The sequence below is a fragment of the Urocitellus parryii genome, chromosome 3 (assembly GCF_045843805.1).
Source record: "Urocitellus parryii isolate mUroPar1 chromosome 3, mUroPar1.hap1, whole genome shotgun sequence".
NCBI classification, from domain to species: domain Eukaryota; kingdom Metazoa; phylum Chordata; class Mammalia; order Rodentia; family Sciuridae; genus Urocitellus; species Urocitellus parryii.
The window spans coordinates 7,104,210-7,128,835 of NC_135533.1; the positions used below are offsets into that span (position 1 = coordinate 7,104,210).

Below are 24,626 nucleotides of genomic sequence, written 5' to 3' on the forward strand. Positions count from 1 at the left end.
TATTATATACATATAATGTGTGTGTGTATAAATAAATACACTAAAGGAAGAGTAAGAAAGGGTTAAGGCAGCCTTAGGGGCTTAGGAAGCTGAACTGAGAACCAAGGAAGAGTGCAAAAAGTCACTGTAGGTGGTCAGAAAAGATTAGAACCTGCTGAAGAACTTGTTCAAGGTACAGAGATGTCAAAGTGCAGGAACTTATTCTAGGCCAGGGTCAGGATAGATGGCAGTGTCAGATTGAAATGGGCTGTTGTGTGGTTGTCACAGGCAAGAGAAACTGCTGTGCTGAAGCTTGAGGACAGGATCAGAGGATTGTTGCTGTGGTGATTTTCTGGGGCAAGGCTCATGACTAGTGACCAGGTGACAACAGCGTTAGTGCTGTTGTGTCCAGTCTTAGGGCGCTCCTTCTTTCATGAGTTGTGGTTGAAGAGGTTATCCTCATTTGGTGGTCTGGTATGTTCCATAAACTCATGGGCCTGGTTTTTCCCATGTGGGTTTGATATGCTCATGCATCCTTGTGCTTCTGATTAATTTGATAAGTTCACGGGTGATCATTTTTATTAGCATGATTGATTTATTACGTTGGACCTTAGGATTGTGCTAGGCAGATGATGATTGTTTACTTGTACAAACAAGGTATAGATTCATTCTACCTCAGCACTTAATGCTCAAAATGGAGTAATTTGGGGTTAGACATTCTGAAAACTACTATAAGTCACAGAGTCAGTCTGCTCTCTATACCTAGTAATCCTTGAATGCCAGTTTTAATGCCTTTTGAAAAGTCTTTAAAGTTGTGTTGATCATTGAGGCATTGTGTAATTGCTGAACTCTGCATTAATGGATATTTAATTAAATTATTCTTGGATATTTACTAGAGAAAATCCTATAACCTGTTTTACTACTAGATTTGCTGTTGATGAAATGTTGCTGGTTGATGGGATATCTGCATACTACTGCCTTACTACATGGCTAGGACACTTAGTGCCTTAGCACTAAGTTAGCTTGCCAACCTTACCTTACCTGTCTTGCCTCACTTGCATGTTCTGTTCCCCGCCTCCCAATAGCCCTGAATTGAATATTATCCTTTTGTTTTATTTGATCAGTACATGTACAGTCAGTGGCACAATTAGCTCTTTTGGTTCAGTTTTTGTATTTTTACTAATGTAGCCTAAATTTATCACCATTTCAATTAGACATATCATTTTATAGTCTCATAAAGTGGAAATCTTTTTTTCCTTTTAAATTCTCTTAAGGAATGTTGCACAGTATTAAAGTAGTAGAATTGTAAGTGGGAATTTTTCTCTCAAATTCCTAAATTTTTCTCTCAAATTCCTTTGAAGTTAAGACCCATAAAATTATTGATTGATACCTGTCTTTAACCTTCTACAGTTTTAAATAGTTTTAATCATCTGTGCATATTTTTGTTGTTCCTATTTAAAAATTTAAAGTAGTATTTTATATTTTTAATGTGTTTCTGTTCTGTTTATCTTTTTTTTTTTTTTTTTGTGCTCTGGATTGAACCCAGAGTTTTGTGCATGTGAGGCAAGCACTCTACCAACTGTGCTACATACATCTTCAGCCCCTGTTTATCATTTTAAAAATGATTGTTTACATTGGTTGTTAGAAAAACTCAATTCTCTTAAAAATTATTTTTTTTCAGAATAATTCTAGATTTATATAACCATGGTATATTTGCCAAAATTAAGAAACCAGTATTAGTACACTATTATTAACTAAATATTTTGTTTGAATTTTACCAGTTTTTCCACAAAGGCTTTTGTTTCCGGATCCATTCCAGGATACTACATTGCATTTAGTCATTATGTCTCTTTAGGCTCTTCTGATCTGTGGTAGTTTCTCAGCTACGTTTTTTTTTTATTTTTTGTTTTTTGTTAAATCTTGAGAGTTTTAAAGAGTTGGTCAGATATTTTGTAGGAGTGTCTTTGGATTAGGGTTTATCAGATGTCTTTAACTAGACTGAAGTTACAGGTTATGAAGTTTGGGGGAAGGATATCACAGAGTGAAATGCCCCTACATTACATTCCTTTAGAGGGGGCATGACAGTAGCAAGGTTCATTGATAATGTTAGCTATGATCACCTGGTTATGTGGGGTCTTTCTGGTTTTGCCACTAAAACAATATTATTTTCCCTTCCAGTCTCTCTTCTTGGAAGTGAATCACTGAGTCTGCCTTACACCAAAGGGGGGGAAGGCATTGAATGGGAAAGTATATACATGCATTTGAAATTCCCTGTAAGGAAGATTTGTCCTTTCTCCCCCACTTATTTAATCACCTGTATCATGGATACTTATTTTGTTAATTTGGTTATAATGCTGTTGTGATTTATTTTGCTGCTCAAATTATTCCAGCTTTGACCATTGCGAGTTCCTTCTGTTTGGTTTCTCTTTTTGACATACCCTTCCCTTATTTTTTTATTTTTATTTTTTGAGAGAGAGAGAGAGAGAGAGAGAGAGAGAATTTTAATATTTTTTAGTTTTTTTTTCGGCGGACACAACATCTTTGTTTGTATGTGGTGCTGAGGATCGAACCCCGGCCGCACGCATGCCAGGAAAGCGCGCTATCGCTTGAGCCACATCCCCAGCCCCTCTTCCCTTATTTTTTTGAGCATTGCCTTTCTTTCTACAATTTGTTTGCCTTGTATTCCCCTCTCCCAGCTCTAGAGTTAACCATTTCTCCAGAGTCCTGCTTTCTTGTATTGTAGAATGGTATTTAGAAAGAAAAGTTACAGGGCTGGGGATGTGGCTCAAGCGGTAGCGCGCTCGCCTGACATGCGTGCGGCCCGGGTTCGATTCTCAGCACCACATACAAAGATGTTGTGTCCGCCGATAACTAAAAAATAAATATTAAAAAATTCTCTCTTTAAAAAAAAAAAAAAAAAAAAAAAAAAAAAAAAAAAAAAAAGAAAGAAAGAAAAGTTACAGGTGCTATGGGTATGCCTATTGCTATTGGGGGATCACAGTTTCCAGGTTCTCTGTGGACAGAGTTTGGAAATGCCAAGTCACATGTGTCTACCTGTGTGAGTTCATCCTGATATCTCTGATTCTAAGCATCACCATTCCTTGCCTATTTGTTTTTTTTTCTTTCCCCTTGTTTAGTTGCCAATTTCCAATAATTGGAATTGGTTCTTTAGTGCCCTTCAAAGATATTAGTGATAAATTTTAACATTATGAACTCATGCATTTAATATTTTTATTTAAATTAATTTCTTTAATACTTAAGAACATAGAAACATATTAATGGGGTACCTACCAAGTGATGTTTTGATATGTATGTACATTGTGTAATAGTCAAATCAAGTTAAACATAATTACCTCCTCAAACTTTTTTTTATGGGAAAACATTAAAAATCCCCCTGGTTTTTTTTGAGGAACATAGTACATTATCATTGTTTATAGTCACCCTGCTGTGAAAATAGCACACCAGAACTTCTATTTAATTGTAATTTTATACCCATTGATCAACCTTTTTCTTTCTCTTCCTCCCTACTATTTTCCCCAGCCTCTAGTAACCACTGTTGTACTCTTAACTTCCATGAGATCTTTTCGTTTCCACTTGTGAGTGAGATCATAAGGTACCTGTCTTCCTGTGCCTGGCTTATTTCACTTAACATAATGATCTCTAGTTCCATCTTTGTGGTCACAGATGACAGGATCCATCTTGTTTTATTGCTGAATAGTGTTTCATTGTGTGTGTGTGTACCACATTTTCGGTATGTGTTCATCAGTTGATGGGCACTTAGGTTGTTTCCATTTCTTGGCTATTGTGAATAGTACTGCAGGTGTCCAATAGTGGGTATTGCCAGATCATATAGTGGTTTTATTTTTAACTTTTTGAGGAATCTCCATACTGTTATATATAATGCCTCTACTAATTTATATTCCCACCAGTGCCAGCACTTGTTATCTTTAGTCTTTAATAATAGCCATTCTTTCTGGAATGAGGTGATGTCTGTCTCTCTTTCTCTCTCTCTTTTTGTAGATGGACAGAATACCTTCATTTTATTTATTTTATGCAGTACTGAGGATGGAACCCAGTGCCCCACATGTGCTAGGAAAGATCTCTGCCACTGAGCCCTAGACCCTCATTGTGGTTTTGATACAGTATTCCCTGATGATGGATGAGTGTTGTCCAACTTTTTTTTTCATGTACCTGTTGGCTTTTTTTTTTTTTTTTTTTTTAAATTAAGAACCAGCTCTCACTATGTTACCCAGTCTGGTGCCAAACTCTTGAACTCAAGTGATCCTCCTGCCTTAGTTTCCCAAGTAGCTGGGGATTACAGGTGAACACCACTGCACCTGGTAAATATGTATAGTCAGCCTGCCTGCCTGCCTGCCTGCTTGCTTGTTTTCTTCTTTCTTCCTGTCCACCCAAGGCCTCATACATGCCACTGAGCTATATATCCCTAGCCGTTTTGGCCATTTTATATGTCTTTTTTCATCCCCCTCATCCATGAAGTTATCTCATAAAAGTGTAATACTGAGCTGGGGTTGTGGCTCAGTGGTAGAGGGCTCACCTAGCATGTATGAGGTACTGGTTTTGATCCTCAGTACCATATAAAAATAAATAAATAAATAAAAGTATACATCTATAACTAAGAAATATCTAAAAAAAGTGTAATATTGTTGGATTCATTGTATATTTCTTTTTTGAAATCCCCTAACTTAAATTTTTAACATTGAGGTGTTGTCTAACTTAACTTTTTTATATGAAGATCCCATCTACCATTTTATTAATTAGTAGTCACATGTAGGTAGTGCGTATAGAGTGCTTGTTATCCGCCAGATCCTGGCTTTTCAGTATGACTCTGAGGTAGATACTTTTGAATTAACTAACCTTTTTTTGATGAGACTGAAGCACAAAGGTGTTAAGTTACCTGGCCAAGTTCACGCACAACTGGGTAAGTGGAAGAATGGGGATGTGAACCAGGTAGTGTGGCTTTGGAGTTTTTGCTCTTACTTAGTGCTTTAGACTATGTGTAGGACTTAGAATAAATAGGTCTGAATGCCATCTTGTTAGTATATTTGGAATGGAAAGTGCTGCTGCCCTCAATTTTACCCCATATCCAAAGTAAGTACTGTTAATCATGCTTGCTGTCCTTCCTGCTGAGCCAGAATAGGTCTGGCCTCAGAACCTTAGAGATAATGCTTAGAGCAAACAGGTGAGATGACTCTGCTTGCCATCTCCCATCCTGATTATGGTTATCTAGTGCTACCATTTGCTTCTCTTGGATTCTTCTCAGGGTCTTCCTTTCCACAGGCTTCACATTGTCTACATTTCTAGTCAGGCATAAGAACTTCTCTTGTAGGTGATTAATTTTTACAAGTTACTAATTGTTTAATAACTTTGTGTCTAGGTTCTCTTTATGTTGTTTTCCTTACCTATAATATCTTACCATTACAATTTCAGTATAATAAAACAATGGATTTTAAATGAAAAAAATAAGTGAAATGTATTTTTTTCCAAAATAGGGAATTTTATGACAATCTCATGAAGTAAATTTTTTTTCAGGGAAGAACATTGAGAATATTGTTATATTACTTATATTTTGTTGATTTTTGATTTAACATTATTTGTCCTGGTAATCAGTTGAGTCATAGTTAATGCTATTAATTTAGTTATGAAAGATAATAGTATATGTAGTTCACTTACCTCATTTTCACAGACATGTAGAAACAAACATCTACTTGGCAAGAGGAAATTGATGGCTGTTGCCTTGATTAAACAAATGTCTTAGGAAGAACTTTAAAGATATCAAGGACACTATTGCTTTTTCTGTCATTGGCAATAGAGTGAGGAGTCTTGTTCAGGTAAAGTGGAAGAGGTTCATAGCTGAATATCTGATGGGGAAGAATGCTGACTCCTTGGGCTTGTGTGGCCTTGTCACCTTAGAGGTTGAACAGTGTGCTTTAGCTACATCATGGGACCTCCATAAACCTGGAAAGATCCTTGGTAGAGAGCAGAGCACCACTGCATAACTGTTCTTTCTGATGGTGCTATTGATGGTCATGAAACAGGCTTTGAGAAGCTATTTAGTGTGAATTGAGATGGTCTTGTTGATATAATCTCAGTGCTAAGTACATACTTACATACTCAGTGCTGAGTATATAATCTCAATGCTAAGATACCTTCTGTAGTTCATGTGGCAGGAATGTAGTCCATACTGCTTTAAGGAAAAAAGGGGATTTCTTGGCTTCGTAACTGAGTAGTTCTGGAATTGTTTTTGCGAGGTGTGCCTTATTTAGGACTGAGGTGTTGTAAGTAGGGTCCATTTCTTGGCTTTGAACCCCCACCCCACCTCATCCTTTCTGTTTTTTGTAGGTTCTTCTCTGGTGGTTGCAGGTGGCTTTCAGCAAGTCCTTGGGCAGCATTTGTCCAGATTCAAATCTAAGTGGAAGAGAGTGAGCATTCTTGCCCTAGTAGCATTGTAGGAAATCTGAGGTTTTCATGGTGACTGGACTGATTCTGGTTTTGTGTCCATCTTTGTATTAGTCTCTGTTCCCAGGTTGACATGTGGTACCTTGGTCAGGCTGGGATCACAGCAGCTTGAGTCGGCTCCCTCCCATATACTTGGTAGTTCTTAGAGGACAGTTGATATAAAATTCCCAGAGAATGGAGAATTGTTGCTGTGTTTCAGACATTGTCTTTCTAGTGCGGCAAAGTGAGTTTACAAGGGCATTTGTTCGGGTACTTTGAGTTTAATTTGATGTAGAAAATAGACAACAAAATTTCACTTCAGTTTACTTAACCTGTACAAATATAATTCTGGAAGGTGTTAATTGCATTCTGTTAAGGTTTTGAAGTTCCCTGCCATAATCTGGTTTGGCTTTTGAATTAAAGATTAACTCTTGTTTGGTTTCACAGTATATAGATAGAATCTTTTTTTTTTTTTTTTTGGTACTGGGGAATTGAACTCAGGGGCACTTAACCATTGAGCCATATCCCCAGCAAGGTAGATTCTTGTTTTAATGGAGATAGCTATAATTGTTTTGAAAAAGATGAGCTGTTTTCATATTCTGGATAAAAATAATACTGTAATAATAAGATTTCATCCATAAAACTAAATTAATCTTTTGAATGAAAAAATTAAAAACTCTATGATTTCACAAGTTCCCCATCATTTAATAGCAAGTAATTTCCTTCTGACTACATGAATATTTGGAACTATACTTTAATCCTTGGCTATGTTGTTTGGAAAGATCACTAAATGCATTTGATCTTTGTTGTCGGAAGAGAGTGAAGGGGAAGCTTTTGTACATACCAGGCGGGGAGAAAGTGTGTCTGTGTATGTTTGATGTGGAACCAAACTTTGTTGTGTTCGTAGAAGGACTTAAGGCATTATTAGCTTCCTTAATAAAAAAAGAATTCTAGAGAGACTAGGTTTTATGCCCAGGATCTCCAGGATTGGTAGGGACAGCTGAACAATAGGGACCAAATTGTCCCTGAGATTCATCTCTTTTGAGGGTTTCTTCTTTTTTTTTTTTTTAATATTTATTTATTTTAGTTTTCGGCGGACACATCATCTTTGTTTGTATGTGGTGCTGAGGATGGAACCAGGCCACACGCATGCCAGGCGAGCATGCTACCGCTTGAGCCACATCCCCAGCCCGAGGGTTTCTTCTTAAGAGGGCACATCTTCTTGATTTTTTTCCATCAATGTAAGTTAATATGCCTGTTTTTTTCCTGTTGTTTTTAAGTCCGACTACTTACTAGACACAGCTAGATTTTACAAATGAATAAAAATGGTTCTAGTAAAAATAGTAATTGAAGAATTTACAGAGGAGATGGAATGGAGTGAAAATATGCAAATATGGTTTTAATATGTTGCAAATGCTGTGGTAATGAATGGAAGTTTGGTAGTTTGTTCATGTAAAATGTCCGTCTAATTGGTGCCTTAAATGTATTCTTTTTTAATGGGCCTGCCTATTTACCCTATACTTTATATCCCTATACTTTGAAAGAAGAGTCTGAACTTTCAGGTTATTGTCATGACATACTTTATTAGAAATACTATTATTAATGGTAGAAACAACATGGAAAGTTTAGACAGGAAGGTTTCTGTTACTAAAACATGAAATGCTAACTCATATTTCTTCTAATTATGAAACACTAATATTTATTGACCAACTGTGCATCTTAAAAAAAAAAGAATGTAGTAATACCCATATTGCAAATCAGTTAAAACTAAACACATGTTCCTACTGTAGGCTTATTGCACAGAGGTGCTACTATCTTCAAGGACCAAGGCCACAAAAGGACTAGTTGTGATGAGCCCATAAGCTAATGAAACCTACATATAATCTCCCTTTCTCTCATTTCTTTTCTTTCTAGTTTCTAGGCCTTTGAAGTGATAAGTGATCTGAAAATAATTTGGGTGGAGTAATTAAGGCTGATCTCTTAACCAACTACCAGCCAGGAAAGCAAACAGCGCCACAATTATTTATTTATTTATTTATTTATTGAAATAAAGCTTCACTTTCTCATTAACTTTGTCCTTTGGCTCCACCTCACCATTTTTCACCATGCCATTTTCTACTTTATCCCAAAGATGGGTCATCTAGTTCTTAGGTAAAATGTAAAGCTCCATAAGAGCAAGACTTTATTTATATTTCTGTATTCATTTTATTCAATTTTGTATCCTCATTGCCTGGTTCATAACATTTATTACATGCTTGAAAAATGATTTCTTTTTTAAAAAAATATTTTTTAGTTGTAGTTGGACATGATACCTTTATTTATTTATTTTTATGTGGTGCTGAGGATCGAACCCAGGGTCTCGCAAGTGCTAAGCAAGAGCTCTACTGCTGAGCCACAACCCCAGCCCTTGAAAAATCATTTCTTTGCCCATTTCCTTCAGCTCTTTGTTTTTGTTACTGGGGATTGAATTTAGGGGCACTCAATCACTGAGCCATATCCCAGCCCTATTTTGTATTTTATTTAGAGTCAAGGTCTCACTGAGTTGCTTAGTGCCTCGCTTTTGCTGATACTGGCTTTGAACTCTTGATCTTCCTGCATCAGCCTCCTGAGCCACTGTGCTGAGCTCTTGACTACCATCTGCATTCTCTCTCTTGTTGGTTGGTAATATTCTGTAGAAAGATACCCACTTATTGCAGGGCCCTTTTTGTCCCTCTCAGTCTTCTCCTTGGGCTTTTTTTCTCTGTGCCTGGGGATTTTATGTAAACAGATAAATGAAGCACTAAACAAGTTACTAGGTATTTGAGCCAGAAAGTTACCTTCTCCCTCATTTTTCATATTTAAATCATATGGTGGGAAAATTGCTTAAGTACTTTTGAGTTTATTTTCTTCTCTCATCACCATTGTGGTCTAAAGCTACTATCATTTCTTATTTACAGATTACATAATGGCGGCATCTAATCTAGCTGTACCCTTATACTTTTGTTCTTCCTACCTACCCTCCTGTTTGTATACTGCTGTTAGCTTGGTCTTTTCAAACCCCTACCTTCCCCCTTTACCTCAAATACTGTAAATTCCTCTTGTTCTTAAGATAAATTGAAGATGGTGTGACTTACAACACTTTTGAAGATACAGTGTCATTTTAATACCTTTAAAAGAAAGTTTTCAGAAAAAGATACTTACTTATACTTACTGTAAGGACTGTAGTGTGCCTTAGACATCTGGTGAGCTGTAGGCTCTGCCCATATCTAAACATGGTTGGTGCTTAGAGCTCACAATTGAAGATAAGGCAGAGAATTTACTTTGCATTCCCTTTCCTCTTAATAGCAGAACCCCCTTATGTAAATGACAATGACACAAGAAATAAAAATACAGATTTTTATCATCACAGTGTTTAAGGTGAGAAGCATGGTTAAAAGTGTGTGCTGGAAAAAGTATTTTAATATGTACATGTATTATATATTATATTTTTAATGCTATAGGTAAATTTTACTTCCTTTTCACTTTTATTTATTTATTTTTTTCTGATTACAGTGTTCCCTTGGTATCTGAGGGGGATTGGTTTCAGCCCCTTTTGGATTTCAATATCTGTAGACGTTATATAAAATGGCAAGATATTTGAAATAACCTGTGCACATGCTCTGTGTACTTTCAATCATTTCTAGATTACTTGTAATACCTAATACAATGAAAGTATTAAATATACAGTTGTTACACTCTTGTTTAGGGACTAGAGACAAGAATAAAGTCTGTGCATGTTCAGTACAGAAACCTTAGCTGCGTGTGGTACAAGAAAGAGAGATAAAATGAACAGTGCTCAAATTTGAAATGGTTGGAGGCTATGCCTGTACATCTGTTGGTTCTCATGGATTTAGCATACTGTGTGGTGGTGTGTGCAAGAATTTGAAGTTTTGCTTTTTGGAACTTTCTGGAATTTTTTTTCCTGGATATTTTGACCTAGGGTTGGTTGAGTTCATGAATGTGGAATCTGGATACAGAGGGCTTGACTGAATTTATCCAGTTATCTCTTGTTTATGCAACAGCTATTTAAATGAGAAAAAAATTATAGAATGTTTGTACATTTTCTCCCCCCTCCAGAAATGTGGGCCTTATAGAGTAAAAGCTAGCTTGTGCTGTAATATACTTAATTCCTGTAATAAGATCATACTTCTGTAAGATGGCTGCTCTTCAGGAGTATAGAATTTTTGTAAATAAAAAAGAGGTTTAATGAAATGAAAACTTTCAGTGAAGTGTTGTAAGGATTTAACCATACAGAACAAAAGAGCATTGTTCTGCAATTATCAGCAGTATAAAGTGTATATTTCTTTGTTGATTTAAAAAATTTTAAAAATATTTGCTTAGGATTAAAGGCAGGTGATCATATTAAAGCCGGTTAGATTAGTGATTTTAATATGAAACCATTGCTTTTAGAATAATCATGGGCCACACTGGGAAGAAATCTGAGAAGGGACCAGTTTGTTGGCGGAAGCGTGTAAAATCAGAGTACATGCGACTGAGACAGCTCAAGAGATTCAGACGAGCTGATGAAGTAAAGGTATAAATTTATCTTCCATAAAAATGCATATATAATTGAGGCTAGTTTATTCTTCCCTAAAGTTAATAAATTTTAATCTGAAACAGTACATTTTTACCCAAGGTCATATTTACAGTAAGATCAATTCAGGCCTTGGAAACTTAAGGATCTTGATCAGTCTTAATTAACATTGTATCATGTATGTTAATGATGATGGAAAGATTTTAATCTAAGGGTTATTTTCACCTAGTTGGAAATCAGTCTTTTCTTTTGGTACCAGGGATTGAACACAGAAATACAGCCCCAGTGCTTTTATTTGATTTTTTACAATTTTGAGATGTCTAAGTTGTTTAGGGCCTTGCGAAGTTGCTGAGGCTGGCTTTGAACTTGAGATACTCCTGCTCAGTCTTCTGAGCCACTGGGATTACAGGTGTGCTCCATTGCACCCCACTGGAAATCGGTCTTTTTTTTTTAGTCTACTTTCATATTGCATGTGTGGACTGAGGATCCAAATATAAGGGAATGTGTTTCATGGTTTTATGTTTCCGAAGTCATCACAATTCTTTTTTTAAATATGAAGTTAAAGGATGGAAATAATTTCCTGTTTCCCTCCCACTTGAAATAAAATATAGGTGTTGTGTTTTTATATTATTTGAATGTGGGAGATTACAGTTTAGTGTAAAATACATGTAGATGTATTTAAAGAAATGCTCCTGGTATTTGTGAGGAATCATTAGATTTTTAACCTGCTTTAGAGATGTTACACATTTTCTAACAGTGAACAATTTCTCTTCTCCTTTCCTTTGTTATTTTAAAGAGTATGTTTAGTTCCAATCGTCAGAAAATTTTGGAAAGAACGGAAATCTTAAACCAAGAATGGAAACAGCGAAGGATACAGCCTGTGCACATCATGACTTCTGTGAGCTCATTGCGCGGGACTAGGGAGGTTGGTCAACATAACATGTTGTAGTAATTATCAGCACATTTTGGTTTTTGCTTATTGGAACATTGAATGGTTACTGGGAAGAAGTCACTGACATCAGGATGTCCCTATTTTTATTACTATTTCGTTTTCATGTGCAATTGCCAATGATTGCCTTAGATCACACTGCTAGTGATTCCTTCAACAGAGCTCTAAGTGTTTAGAATATACTCTGTTGGTAGATACATTCCTGATTTTATTAAGACTGTTGATTTAAAAAAATGGCTTTTAAATTGAATATGTTAATGTCCCCATCAGATCAGTATCCAGAGCAAGGCTTCCTGACTCACAGTTGTCTTCCTCCCTACCCCCCTGCCTTAAATGTGAATTAGCCATGTAACAAAAAATGTTTCTTTCATATTCATGGATTAAGAAAGCTTTTTATTATGTCTCTTATTCAAATAGTAAGATTTTCTATAAGAATTTTTAAATTCAATGTTGAGAGCTTGGAATATCCTTTTCTATAGAGGTAGATAACCAGTTTCCTATTTTCAAAGAAAGGCAATAAATCAATGGTATAATCTGTAATTAAATATCCTATTAAAACACACTTGCAGCAAGATGAGAAGAAAATGGTAGAAGCCTGAATGGGATAGAATTGATCAGTAAGTTCTGGTTTAGGTGATTCATTTAAGTACTTGTGTATGTAGAAAGAGATGACATAGGATAGTTAAATGGAAGCTGAAGCAGAAAGAGGGGAGAGAGTGATTTGGAATTAAGATTATACTTTTTAGTAGGTTGTTTATCTGCATACCTAAACATGGGAAACATTTAAACAATGAAACTTCTTACAAATTAATTTTTTTATGAGTAACCATTTTTTCAATATAACATTGTTAAAAGTGATAATTTGCTGCTATATGAGACTTGTCAAAGTTGTGTGATATACAGGCTTCTAAGACTCTGATAATCCCAATAGCTACATATGAGATCCTAATGACAATTTGGTGATGTTTTGCTGGTCTTGATGGTGACACATGACTTGGTGTGGTTCTTAGTCACTTACACATTTTTTCAGGTTACAATTTATAAATCTTGATTCACAATTATATAAATGTATATGTTATGTTGACACCTTTCCCATTATTTGGTACAAGTTAGAGCCTAGATATTAGAAGTATTTTATTAATATTCCAAGGGTGAAAGGGACTTTTCTGTGCCCCTGCAAACATTCTTAGAGTGAATAAGTGCAGGGCTTTCCAGTAATTGAATTGTTTTGTTTTGTGTTTATGTGGTGCTAGGGATTGAACCTAAGGCCCTTCACATGCTAGGCAAGTATTCTACCATAGTATAGTCCTAGCCCTCAAGTAATTCTTTTGAAAGTTTTGTCTGGTAATCTTTTGGAAATTTTGAGGTGAAGGAAAAACAAACCTCATTTTTTTTTTTTTTTGAGGAAGGAGTCTTAGAATTGTGTAGAAGTAAAATAAAATTACATGAAATACTTATTATCATTGGTAGGTACTGGCGATTGAACCCTGAGGCACTTTACCACGGAGCTATTTCCCCCTTCCTTCTTTGTTTGTTTTGAGACAGGGTTGAATGGGATTGCTGACAGTGTCACTAAGTTCTGAGGCTGTCCTCAAACTTGCATCTTCCTGCCTTAGCCTTCCAAGTTACTGGGATTACAGTGCCCAACTTTTTTTTTTTTTTTTTTTTTTTTTTGCTACCCATTACAAATCTCAAAATGCTACAAAAGCCCAATTTAGATTTACAATAAAAGTTAACAGTAATAGTGATTTCTAGCACTGTGCTGGATCCTTTTTATATTACCTCAATTAATCTTCATTGTAGCTATGTTATACTTTTTCCCATAGGGGAGGAAACTGAGCCTTAGAGGAGTGAAGAAATCACTTGGTTTGCTTTGATGATCTAAAGGGGGCCCAGAAGAGTACACATTAAGGAATAGTAGAGTACCTTATTTATGTGCAACTTGAATTGCTCCTAATAAAGTTTTTGGCATTAAATTTGAGTATGGTTTATTCAAGTGCATATTTATTAGCTGAATTTTTGCTTTTTTGGTCAAATGGAGGTAAGTTATTAAATGTAAGGACACCTAATTTTTGGGTGTTTGAGTGTATGATATATTGTGAGAAGAGATCAGGATTTTAGTAAAACAAAATTGTTATCTAAACTTGGTATTTCCATAAGTACCCCCACAAAAGTTGAGGAAAAAACGTTTTCATAAAATGGGAGAAGAGAAGAAAATAGTCTCTAGCTTTCAGAATTCATTTTTTATTGCATAGAACTCTGTCCTGATTAGGGTCATTCATTTTTTGAATCACTCTTCCTAGCTGATTCTACTTCAAATAATTCATTTTTTGTTCCCTTATAAAAACATCATCACTGACTTTTGAAAGCAGAAAGTTTATTCAGTTTGTGATAAGCTTATTGGTGTTATCTCAAGAAATCATGAAGTTTAGGACTGAAAAGAGCTTTAGTGACATTATGGTTTAACCTTCTAACTTTTCAGATAAGAATATATCCCTGATTGTTATATTTTTTTGAGCATCTTCATCTATATATCGGTTGCCTTTAAAGTTGGAGGATGAAGTAGTTCAAATAAGAGGAGAAAATAAAAGTGAGCCTGTTTTGCAGAGACTTTCCTTGTGGGTATAGACTAGGTAGAATTTCAGACTGCAGTATTGACCCAAACATGTGAAGTCTATAGCATCCCCCATTTGAAGTGCCATTATGGCATTGCTTTAATTAATTGCTTACTTTTATAAGCCAATTATATGTAAGTGCTGACATCTTTGGTTTAAATCCTTGCAGCATGACATATCAACAGCAATTTTTACTTTGTCAGTGCTTCAGTCAAGCAGCCTTCTTATGCTTTTCTCCTTTCCAAAGTTGTAGAAGTAGATATAGTGAGTTTTGAAATTATTTTCTCTAGGTTATTTTTGTAAAGAATGTCTGACAAGAATTTATTTTCTGACCTAATGAAGTGACTAATGTAGATGGTAATTTCAGATCCAGGCGCTCTGCAGTTGAACCTAGGGAGCTTGTCTTTATTGTGTTCTAAGATATTTTGGGGTACTTGATTTTTGTTACTGAGATTATAGAACTTAGGTAGCATTGTCCACAGAAATTTAAATTCAGAATATGTTCCTTTATAAAAATAATACTTCTGACTTTGGGAAGACAGTGACTGTTTTTTTCCTTTGTTCTTCAGTTAATCTTTTTAAGGAGCATCTAGCTTCAAAATGTTATTAAGTAATGCATATAGATGTTGTAGTCCAACCTCCTGTCTTTTCAGATGAGAGTATATCTGTTTTTCTTTGATTAAACATCTCCATTTATTTATAGATTGCCTTTATACATTTAAAATGCTGGAGTATGAACTCTAGGTCAAGCAAGAGGAGAAAAATAAAAGTGAGTCTATTTTCAGAGACTTTGCTAATAGGGAAGGCTAGGTATTGTTAATCCAAACATGTGAAGTCCACAGTATTCCCCATTTGAAGCCCAAGGGATGTGCACCTTTGCCATAATATGTGGCTGTTTATCAAAATACCTTGTAGATGGTTGTCATTGCTTTTGTCTTATCAAGCAGTAATAAAAATGGTATTCTATAAGGCTTTTCCTTATAGTCAGTCTGTCTCTTTTTGTGGTTTTTAGTGAAGAAACTGTATAGGAGTTATTCTTGAAATTGTCATTAATGCATTTTTTTGTACTGCTTTTGTCCATTGCATGGTAAAAATCACAAGATACTTTTTCCTTCATTGATTTTTTTTTTTAATGTAAAAATTCTTTCTGCTATGAAAAAGAAGCTTGCTCAGATAATACCTGTCTTCTGGGCAAATAGTATGATTAGTAATTTAATAAAAATATCTCACCATTGTTTTTTTATATTTCCAGGGGAAATCTGTCTTGGGCTGGGGTTGTGGCTCAGTGGTAGAGCAGTTGCCTAGTGTGTGTGAGGCACTGGGTTTGATTCTCAGCACCAAATATGAATAAATGAATAAAAAATAAAGGTCCATCAATGTCTAAAAAATATCTAAAAAAAAAGAGTTCTGTTTTATTTACTAATTTAAAGAATAAGAATTTTGGTGTGTATTTAAACATGGGGCTTTTCAAAGTGTCTAATGTAGAGGCAGCATCAGATAGACACAATGATCCTGGTATTCATGAATAACTTACAAAATTTCAGAAAAAAATTATGTATTTACTCTTCCTGGTAATATCTGAAGTGATTATAAGTTCATTGTTTATCACATGAAATTGGTAAATGATTTCTTTTTTGGAGCGAGTTTTATCAAAGTAATAGAATGTGTAAGTATGTGTAAGTGATTTTATTAAAATAATAGAATGTGGCAATTTGTACTTACTTTGTTGAAGAAGAAGAAAACTTCATGTAAACAATATTGGATTATTTATGGACTTGGTACTGTACTTTCCTCAGTTAATTGTAAACAGAAATTTAGTTATTATTTAGAAGAAGAAAACTCTTAGGGTATCCAACATCTAATTTAGTGCTTTTTACTCAACTCCCTACCCCAAGCGCTCTACCCAGAGCTACATCCTCAGCCCTCAAATACATTCTTAACTTTTAGTACAGTAACACCCTCGATTTATTTTATAAATTTCAGGATTATGTGACCTGTAGGTTTAGATTATTATGAGTCTTTTGACAAATATGGTAGGGAGCCCGTAGTCATTTTTTCTCATATCTTTGAAATAGGTGGTTCTCTCAAGTGTCTGTTTATTTCCAGTTTGGACATATCTGTTCATTTTTGTTTTTGTTTTCCTCCAGAAACTGGTCTCTTAACTTGTTTTCAGTGGCTGCTTGCCTCTCTGAATATTCACTTGGGGAAGGGAGTCTTGGGTTAGCTCTGTGGTCCTTTCTACCAGTGCAGCTTCTAAATTGTTACAACATTTGTTTGCTTTCTGGCTCTCTTTAGGATGAAATGGATACAACATTTCTTAAATGATCACATAAAGGGGCTGCGTGTCCCCCACTTTTTTTGTTAAAGAAACTAATGTAAGCATTTCATTGTTTTTCAAAGGATTCGATTAAAAGAAAGGGAAGGTCATTTATAACATTTGAGTTTATATTGTAGTCTGCATATATTAAATGTGTGTATCATTTTGATTGAGTTTATATTTTAAACAAGATTATATATAAAAATTTTTAAAAACAAAATTTTAATAATGCTTATCTTTTGTGTAACTAATAAAGCAGCAGAAGTGCTTATAATATACAGTTTTTCTTCTAGGATACTGCTTTTATAGTTTGTGTTTTAAAATGGTTGTTAAATTGGCTATTATAGAGATCTTGTCTCTTTCCCAAATACAGATTTTGACAACTGTTTAAATAATAGAACAAACAAAACCAAAAGATAATGCTTGACTAATCTGGAATGTTAAAAATTATTTTATTCTTTGAATAAATAAAAAAATTATTAGACCTGTAATTTTTGTTGTAAATTAACTGGGTAATGTGAATTGGGTTAAATTTGTTGCTTAGGATTCTGCTTTATCATCTTTGTAGGTTTTATAAAAGAATACTACTTGGGTAATATTTTGAGAGGTTTATGCAGATTTAGCCAGTCACCCTGGCAGCTGATGTGGCAGTTTTATACTAGCTAATTCAAATATCTGTTGGGTTAATGAAACTTGTTTGAAAGTTTTATTTTTCTTCTCTCATTAAAAGAGGTCATTGTGAAGTGATTATTGTAAAAATTCAAATAACACAGAAACATATAAAACCAAAGGCAAATGTTTCTATAGTCCAACAATCCTTTGGTGTTTATTCTTTCAGCCTTTTCTGTATTATACTTGCATGTATGTTCAAGTGTGTTTTATTTAAAAGAAAATTACTGGCCATATAAAACATATCTGTCATTTTGGGCCATCACTTTACAATCTCTGTCCAGACCTCATTCTGCTTAAAAAAAATATGTAGAGAGGGCTAGGAATATAATGGTAGAGCGCTTAACTTAAACGCTGGCAAACATGAGTCCTTGGGTTTGATCCCCAGAATTGTAACAAACAAAAATACCCCAAAAAACATAATGTTTGAACAATGGATATACCATAATTATTGCCCTCTTCTTAATTGATGACCATTTAGGTTTTTGAAACAATATGAATATTTAAAATCTTAACAGATAATACCAAATGCTCCCACAAAAGTTGTACATTGTAGCCCCATCAGCTGTTTATGGAAATGTCTGTTTATCTATATTCCCCACACAAAGTATTATTAGTCTTATGTCAGTCTGAGGTAAAAAATTGTGTTATAGTTTAGTTGAGTATCTGCTTGTTATATTTCTTTTGTGAATTGGCTATTTGGTGTTTAATCTTTTTAAGTTAGGTTTGGCCTTTTTAAATGATATAAGGCTTTTATTGGAAATACTAACATTTTATATTTTTGCAGATCTTTTTTCTATTTTTATACTATTTCAGGTATATTTGGTTATACAGTTTTTTCCCCCATATTGATTTTTGTTTCTTAAGGACTTGGGAAAAAAGAAAAAAAAGACTTTCTCAACTTCAAGGTTACAAGTTACCCATTTGTTTTTTAAATCTTTTTTTAGTTGTAGATGGACACAATATCTTTATTTATTTTTATGTGGTGCTGAGGATCAAACCCAGTGCCTCATGCGTGTGAGGCAAGTGCTCTACCACTGAACTACAACCCCAGCCCTTTACCCATGTCGTTTAGTTTTCTGTTTTCATTTTTGTTTCTAGTATCATTTAAACCATTAGGAATTTCTTTTGGCATAAAGACTGAGGGAGGGGCTGGGGCTGGGGCTGTAGCTCAGTGGCAGAACGCTTACCTAGCAGGTGTGAGGCACTGGGTTCGATCCTTAGCACCACATAAAAATAAATGAAAGAAATACTGTCCATCTACAACCGCAAAAAAGAAAAAAAAATTAATGATTAAAAAAAAAAAAGAGGGAGGATAATCTTTCTGTTCAGCTGTCCAGTCATTTCAGTATCCTTGTTGGCTATTCAGTGAACAGTTGAGGGTAGTTATAATTTGTGAAGAGCAGCAGAAGCAGCTTGACTGGGGATCTTCTATGCAAAGATGTTAAGGTGGCTCTCAGCCCATGGCTGTGACAATTCTTGCCTATTCATTTTTAGCTGGTATCTCTGCTTTTCTTCATTTAAGCAAGACTTTGAAATGATTTTTGCTCTACAACTTATGGAAATCATGGATTCTAATATTATGTCCATTTCTTAGTTTTTGTTTCCTTTTATTTTCAGTGACAGAAATTATATTTTCTGTTCACAGGGCCTTCGTGAATTAGATGCTTGAGTTTGCACAGGGTGAACATGGCTCTAATTTCCTGTTTCATGAACTTTCCTTTTTTTTGAGTGTTTTATAGTTTTACCAGTTTATGTCCTATGACTACTGCTCTTCTTTCTGTCCCCAATGTTTTAGCAAGTCTAAAATTTTCAGCAGAGTTGTAAATAATGAGGGAATGATTTCCCCTAGAGTTCCCCATCAGACCCCCAGACTGCCTTGATTTTAACTTAGATCATCTAGATTTAGATGTAGGCTTCTGAAGCTAAGATGCAAGGAAGAGTGTCAGGGGTTAAACTTCCTGAAATTGTATTTCTGATGTTCTGTGTTCTCTGTTAAATGCTACCTGTGTCCCCTCCAAGAAAAGGTGTAAAAACTGACACAAAAGCAACTCAGAAGCCAGCAGCCTTATGTTGCCTGGTAGATGTGGTTCTCCCAGTTTGGAACGGCTCTATTATATAGCTACTTAACAGCAAAACCTGAAATAACTTAAAATGTGAAACGAATCACTCTATTCTTTAACTCTACCACCTCTGATTAATTGCTTTCATTAAATACGTCTTTGTCAAGACCCTAACAGGGTTTTTTTCTTGCCACTTTTATTTCTGCCCCTTTCCTGTCTGAGCCACTCATTTTTTTATTTCAAGAATATCTCCTTTAGTCACCTTTCTCTTTTGCTTCCTAAAGCTCATTATAAACTCACTTTTATTGTTGCGTTTCTTTATCTGGACTAATATTTATCTCTTTCTGGTTTTTTTCTTCAGTACTTCTTCACCTAAAAGTAGTCTGAATTTAAATTATGTACTATCCATTTTTACCAGAAAGACTAGCTAATTTAAAACCTGGGTGTATTCTTTTCTTTCCTCAAATCATGAAGACAGAGTACAAGGTAGTTTTAGAAGTCATCTTCAGCTTTTCTCCAGAGTGGATGGCAGCTGATGCTCTCCTGACCCTTTCTCTCCTGGGGTGATAACCTTCCTGTACTTTCCTCATTGTTCTCACATAGAAAAGCTGAAGTATGTTAGTGGCAATTGTTCATTGTGTCTCTGGCATGAATTAGATGGATCTTAGCTCTCCCCTACTTTATGAACGTTGAACTGAACCCCACTCATGTTAAAGATTATTCAGAGGAAGAATGGCTTATAGCTGTTGTCCTTTGGGATGACCTGTCCTAAAATGGGGACTCATATCTACCTCACAGAATAGTTGTAAATTTTAAAGAAGTTTTTTAACTTTGGTAAAGTCTCTGGCACAGTGCTCGGCACATAGTAGGGTGTGTTAATTTCTTTCCCTTCCCTGCAGGCCATTCACCTGCTCTTCCCTCTACGATTTTCCATAACACAGTTTTTACTTGGAACCAGCCTTCTGCCAAGAGTCTCAGTTTGGTTGTGTACTCCTACAACTACTATTTTTGGCTTGACTTCCCTCTCCAGCTCCTAATGGTCCAGCCACACAGCCGCCTATTGTACCAGCTGGTTGATGTAAGTCTATCCATCCTCAGAGGAACCTGGTTACTTACCAGTAAGCTGCGTTTCTCTGAAAATGTAGCATCCTTGATAATTAGTTTTTTCCTTTCTTTACCATTGTTGAAAAATAATCTGTAATAACTTCCCTGTGTGACCCTCAAGTCAGAACTAGAATTAGAGAATTTAATTTGCTGATATAGGTCTCCTGGTGACTTCCTGAGTCCAGGATACATGACTCTGATCAGGTAAAATGTGGTGGAAGCCTATGATGTCAAAGTTCTTCTCACTGCTACAAACAATATGAGACTGAATTACAGAAACTGTCAAGGATGATACATTTTCAAAGAAAATAAAAGTTGCTTGGGGCTGGAGATATGGCTCAAGCGGTAGCGCGCTCGCCTGGCATGCGTGCGGCCCGGGTTCGATCCTCAGCACCACATACCAACAAAGATGTTGTGTCTGCCAATAACTAAAAAATATATAAATAAATATTAAAAAAAAAAAGTTGCTGGTAAGTAACTAGGAGTTTTGAGTAATTTTCCTGTAAGTCAATAAATAAGAGTTCCCAAACTTGTTTTACCAGCAAATACTGCTGCATTTGAGTATTATTTCATAAATGAGAGAGGGGAGTGGTTAATAGTTGAAGAGTGGGAGAAGTTCTGGAATGCTGCAGAGCTGATGAGGCAGGGCTGACCATCAGTTGTCCACACAGGTACTCTCTTAGCTTTAAACAAATTGAGGTTGACGTCTCCATTAGGGAGAATCAGCAAATGTAGTCTGTTGATTCCAGAAACATTTTTTGAGTGCCTACTTCTTTTTGGAGACACTGTGCTGAGTGTTGTTTTAAGATAGAGAGGTAAATGACACTTTGCTTTAGCTGCTTTTGCCCTCTGATAACTTATTTTCTGTCCCTTGATGACTCTTGTATGACTTAGAATTGAATTGATGGGTAGTGGGAGTGTGAAAGAGGTAGGGGTTGGATGTAGTCACAGTCTGTGCCTTCAGACATAAACGAAGCAAAGATCCTTCCTGTTTAACAGATGAAAAAAATAGTAATTATCACTACCCCTTACCTTCAGATTAACCCAGTGAAGTAGAAGGAAGGAAACAAGACTTGATAGTAATAAGGAATTTGAAGAAGTTGGTGAAGGAGATGCCCCTGTCATGTTGTGGTATTTCTACTTTATATAGCAGATCCTGCAGGTCTATTATGATTTTGCTCTATGAACTTCTCAAGAGCAAGAACTACAGCATAGTAACTAGCTCCTGGGTATTGAAGTTAGAATTAGTTTTTAATCCTGGTTTTGTAATTTACTGTTTCTGACTAGCCAAATTATTTAATGTCTCTCAGCCTGTCTCCTCATTCATGGAGTTGTGGTACGAAAACTATCTACATCATAAATTTGTAATGAGGAATAATGAAGATCATGTATATAAGCACTTAGCACAGTGCCTACAACATAGTATGGGCTCAATAAATGTTAATTGCTGTTATTATTGGATTATTGGATGGATAGATGAAGGATTGTATCAGAGGCCAAATAGCAGGAAGGAGAAAGATTGTGGGTTCTGGAATCTTACTGGTTTACTTAAACTACAAGCTTTCTAGTAAAACTTTGCCTTTTTGGAAAGTGAATTTATGGATTAATCACTGACAGTTCTTCCTAACTACTCTCTCCTTAAACTTTCACTTCCACTAAGGAAGAGATTATTTTTGTGCTACAGTGACTGTAATAATTGTAAGATTGTCCCTTTAACCTGATGCAGTGCTGAGGACCACATGTGCATGCCAAAAGACTTCTTCTTTGATTTCACCAGTTATAGACCTGCTGTTTTTAAGACACCTTAAATAAAAAATTTAAACATTGGATATGTATGTGTGTATATGATTTTTTTTGGTTTTATTTTGTTCAATTTTTTTTGCTCTGCTTTCATTGATTGTAGATTATAAATATATGGCTGCAGTATTATTGAGAAGGCCTTGGAGGCCTGATAATTGGGTAATAGTATTGTTTTTTAAGAAAAGCTGATTCCTAGACAGTAAAAAGTGCTGGGATTATTTCGGCACAAATTTTTAACATATTTCATGGAATCAAAGATACCAAAATTTGGACATCTTAAACTAGCATGCTTCTTAGAATCACTGCAATGAGGGAAGCATTACGTCATACTTCAGTGCCCCTTTTTTTTTTTTTTTTTTTGGTTGATGAAAGAAGAAATGGTGTCTTTGAAGTCAGTATCATCATAGATTGAATGAAATACGGTATTTCAGGGGACCAGGTGCACTTAAACATCATAGAGATGTGAGATCCTGGCAATATTGTCAGGGTAAGGAGCAGGGTCTCCGGAGTCAGACTTTTGGGGTTCAAATTATAGCTCTATCTGATGACCTGGGGCAAGTTACTTTATCCTTTCTTTACCTTAGTTTTCTCACCTGTAAAACGGGCTAAGACTAGTACCCATCCTACAGTGTTACAAAAAGGACTAAATATGATGAGGCATGTAATGTGTTCAAAATAGTGCCTAGCATATAAAAGATGCTAGAGATTACAGTTTTGCAGAATTGATTTGAATCCACTTTGTTGTGATTGAATCTGTTACTCTTAATATTTGTGTATCATCTGATAATATGAGCAAATGACACTTGGTTTCTTAAAAGGGAAGCTAAATATACAGGTTAATGTAACAAGTGTTCTTAAGATTTAAGTATAGATTTGGCATATATATTACTTTTCCTATATGTGGTTGGGATGTAAGCATGAGCTAAGAAATTATAGTGAAAGTGTGAAACGATTGGTCAGATTGCTGAGGTTAACAAAAGTAGTTTTTGATTTTTACTGGTAAGTATGAGAAGGATGAGAGAGTTTTGAAAACTTGCAAAATCTGAAGAATCTTTTTTTTTTTTAATTAATAAAGAGAAAAGAGAGGATCCTTTTTGGGTTTCATGAGTTTTGCTGTCTGAGGTAAAGAATTTTCTTTTCAAAATTATTCAAGTAGGCCCCAGCTCTTTACAATGTGATGACTGTAGCTTAAGGTCGTCCTTTTACTCTTCAGAGTGAATTCTTTTTTTTTTTTCTGTTTTAGTGTTCTGTGACCAGTGACTTGGATTTTCCGACACAAGTCATCCCATTAAAGACCCTGAATGCTGTTGCTTCAGTACCCATCATGTATTCTTGGTCTCCCTTACAGCAGAATTTTATGGTATGTGAGTAATATATTTTCTGCTTATTTGATAATAACTTATTTTAAATAAGTAAACATATATATATATATTATATATATTTGTTGTCATGGTGAATCAAGACAGTAAAAGTTAAAAAAGCTTATCAAAATGATAGCACTTGCAGCCGGGTGTGGTGGTGCATGCCTGTAATCCCAGCAGCTGGGCTGAGATAGGAGGATCACAAATTCAAAGCCAGCCTCAGCAATGTAGAGGCATTAAGTAACTCAGTGAGACCCTGTTTCTAAATAAAATACAAAAATAGGGCTGGGGATGTGGCTCAGTGGTTGAGTGCCCCTGAGTTCAATTTCTGGTATCAAAAAAAAAAAAAAAAAAAAAAGGCACTTGGAATGATTTTTAAAAATTAATGAATATAATTTTTTAAGCGTTTGCTGTATTGCTCTTTTCCTGTATTCTCCATAAGAAGAGTTTTAAGCAAAAACTATACCCATGATTAAGCCATTTACAAGGTGAAACTTGTAGAAGAAGCCAGTTAGTATTCTAGAATCTTAGTCTGGCTTTTCATTTTTATTGAGAAGTTTTATTTAAAACAATTTTAAGAGCATGTTAATAAGTGATAATATACACTAGGATGTGTCCTGTTCTCAGGACTAGAAAACAAGTACAAACATGTTTCCATAGATAATCCTAGCCTATTATCTTTGGTGATAAAATGTTGGTATATAATTTTTATAGGGTAAAATAATGGAGGGTGAAACAAAAAAATTAAAGTGTACATTGAC

At 35.2% G+C, this 24,626-nt stretch overlaps 1 protein-coding gene across 1 annotated transcript in view; it reads left to right on the top strand.

The window, feature by feature from the left end:
- Positions 1 to 24,626, top strand: part of Ezh2 (enhancer of zeste 2 polycomb repressive complex 2 subunit) — a 73,605-nt gene that overhangs the window by 25,534 nt on the left and 23,445 nt on the right. The window contains exons 2-4 of the mRNA XM_077795926.1: positions 10,864 to 10,987; positions 11,784 to 11,912; positions 23,748 to 23,864. Of these exons, the coding sequence (XP_077652052.1) occupies positions 10,871 to 10,987; positions 11,784 to 11,912; positions 23,748 to 23,864 (363 nt within the window). The 5' untranslated portion in view covers positions 10,864 to 10,870. The remainder of the gene's footprint in view (positions 1 to 10,863; positions 10,988 to 11,783; positions 11,913 to 23,747; positions 23,865 to 24,626) is intronic.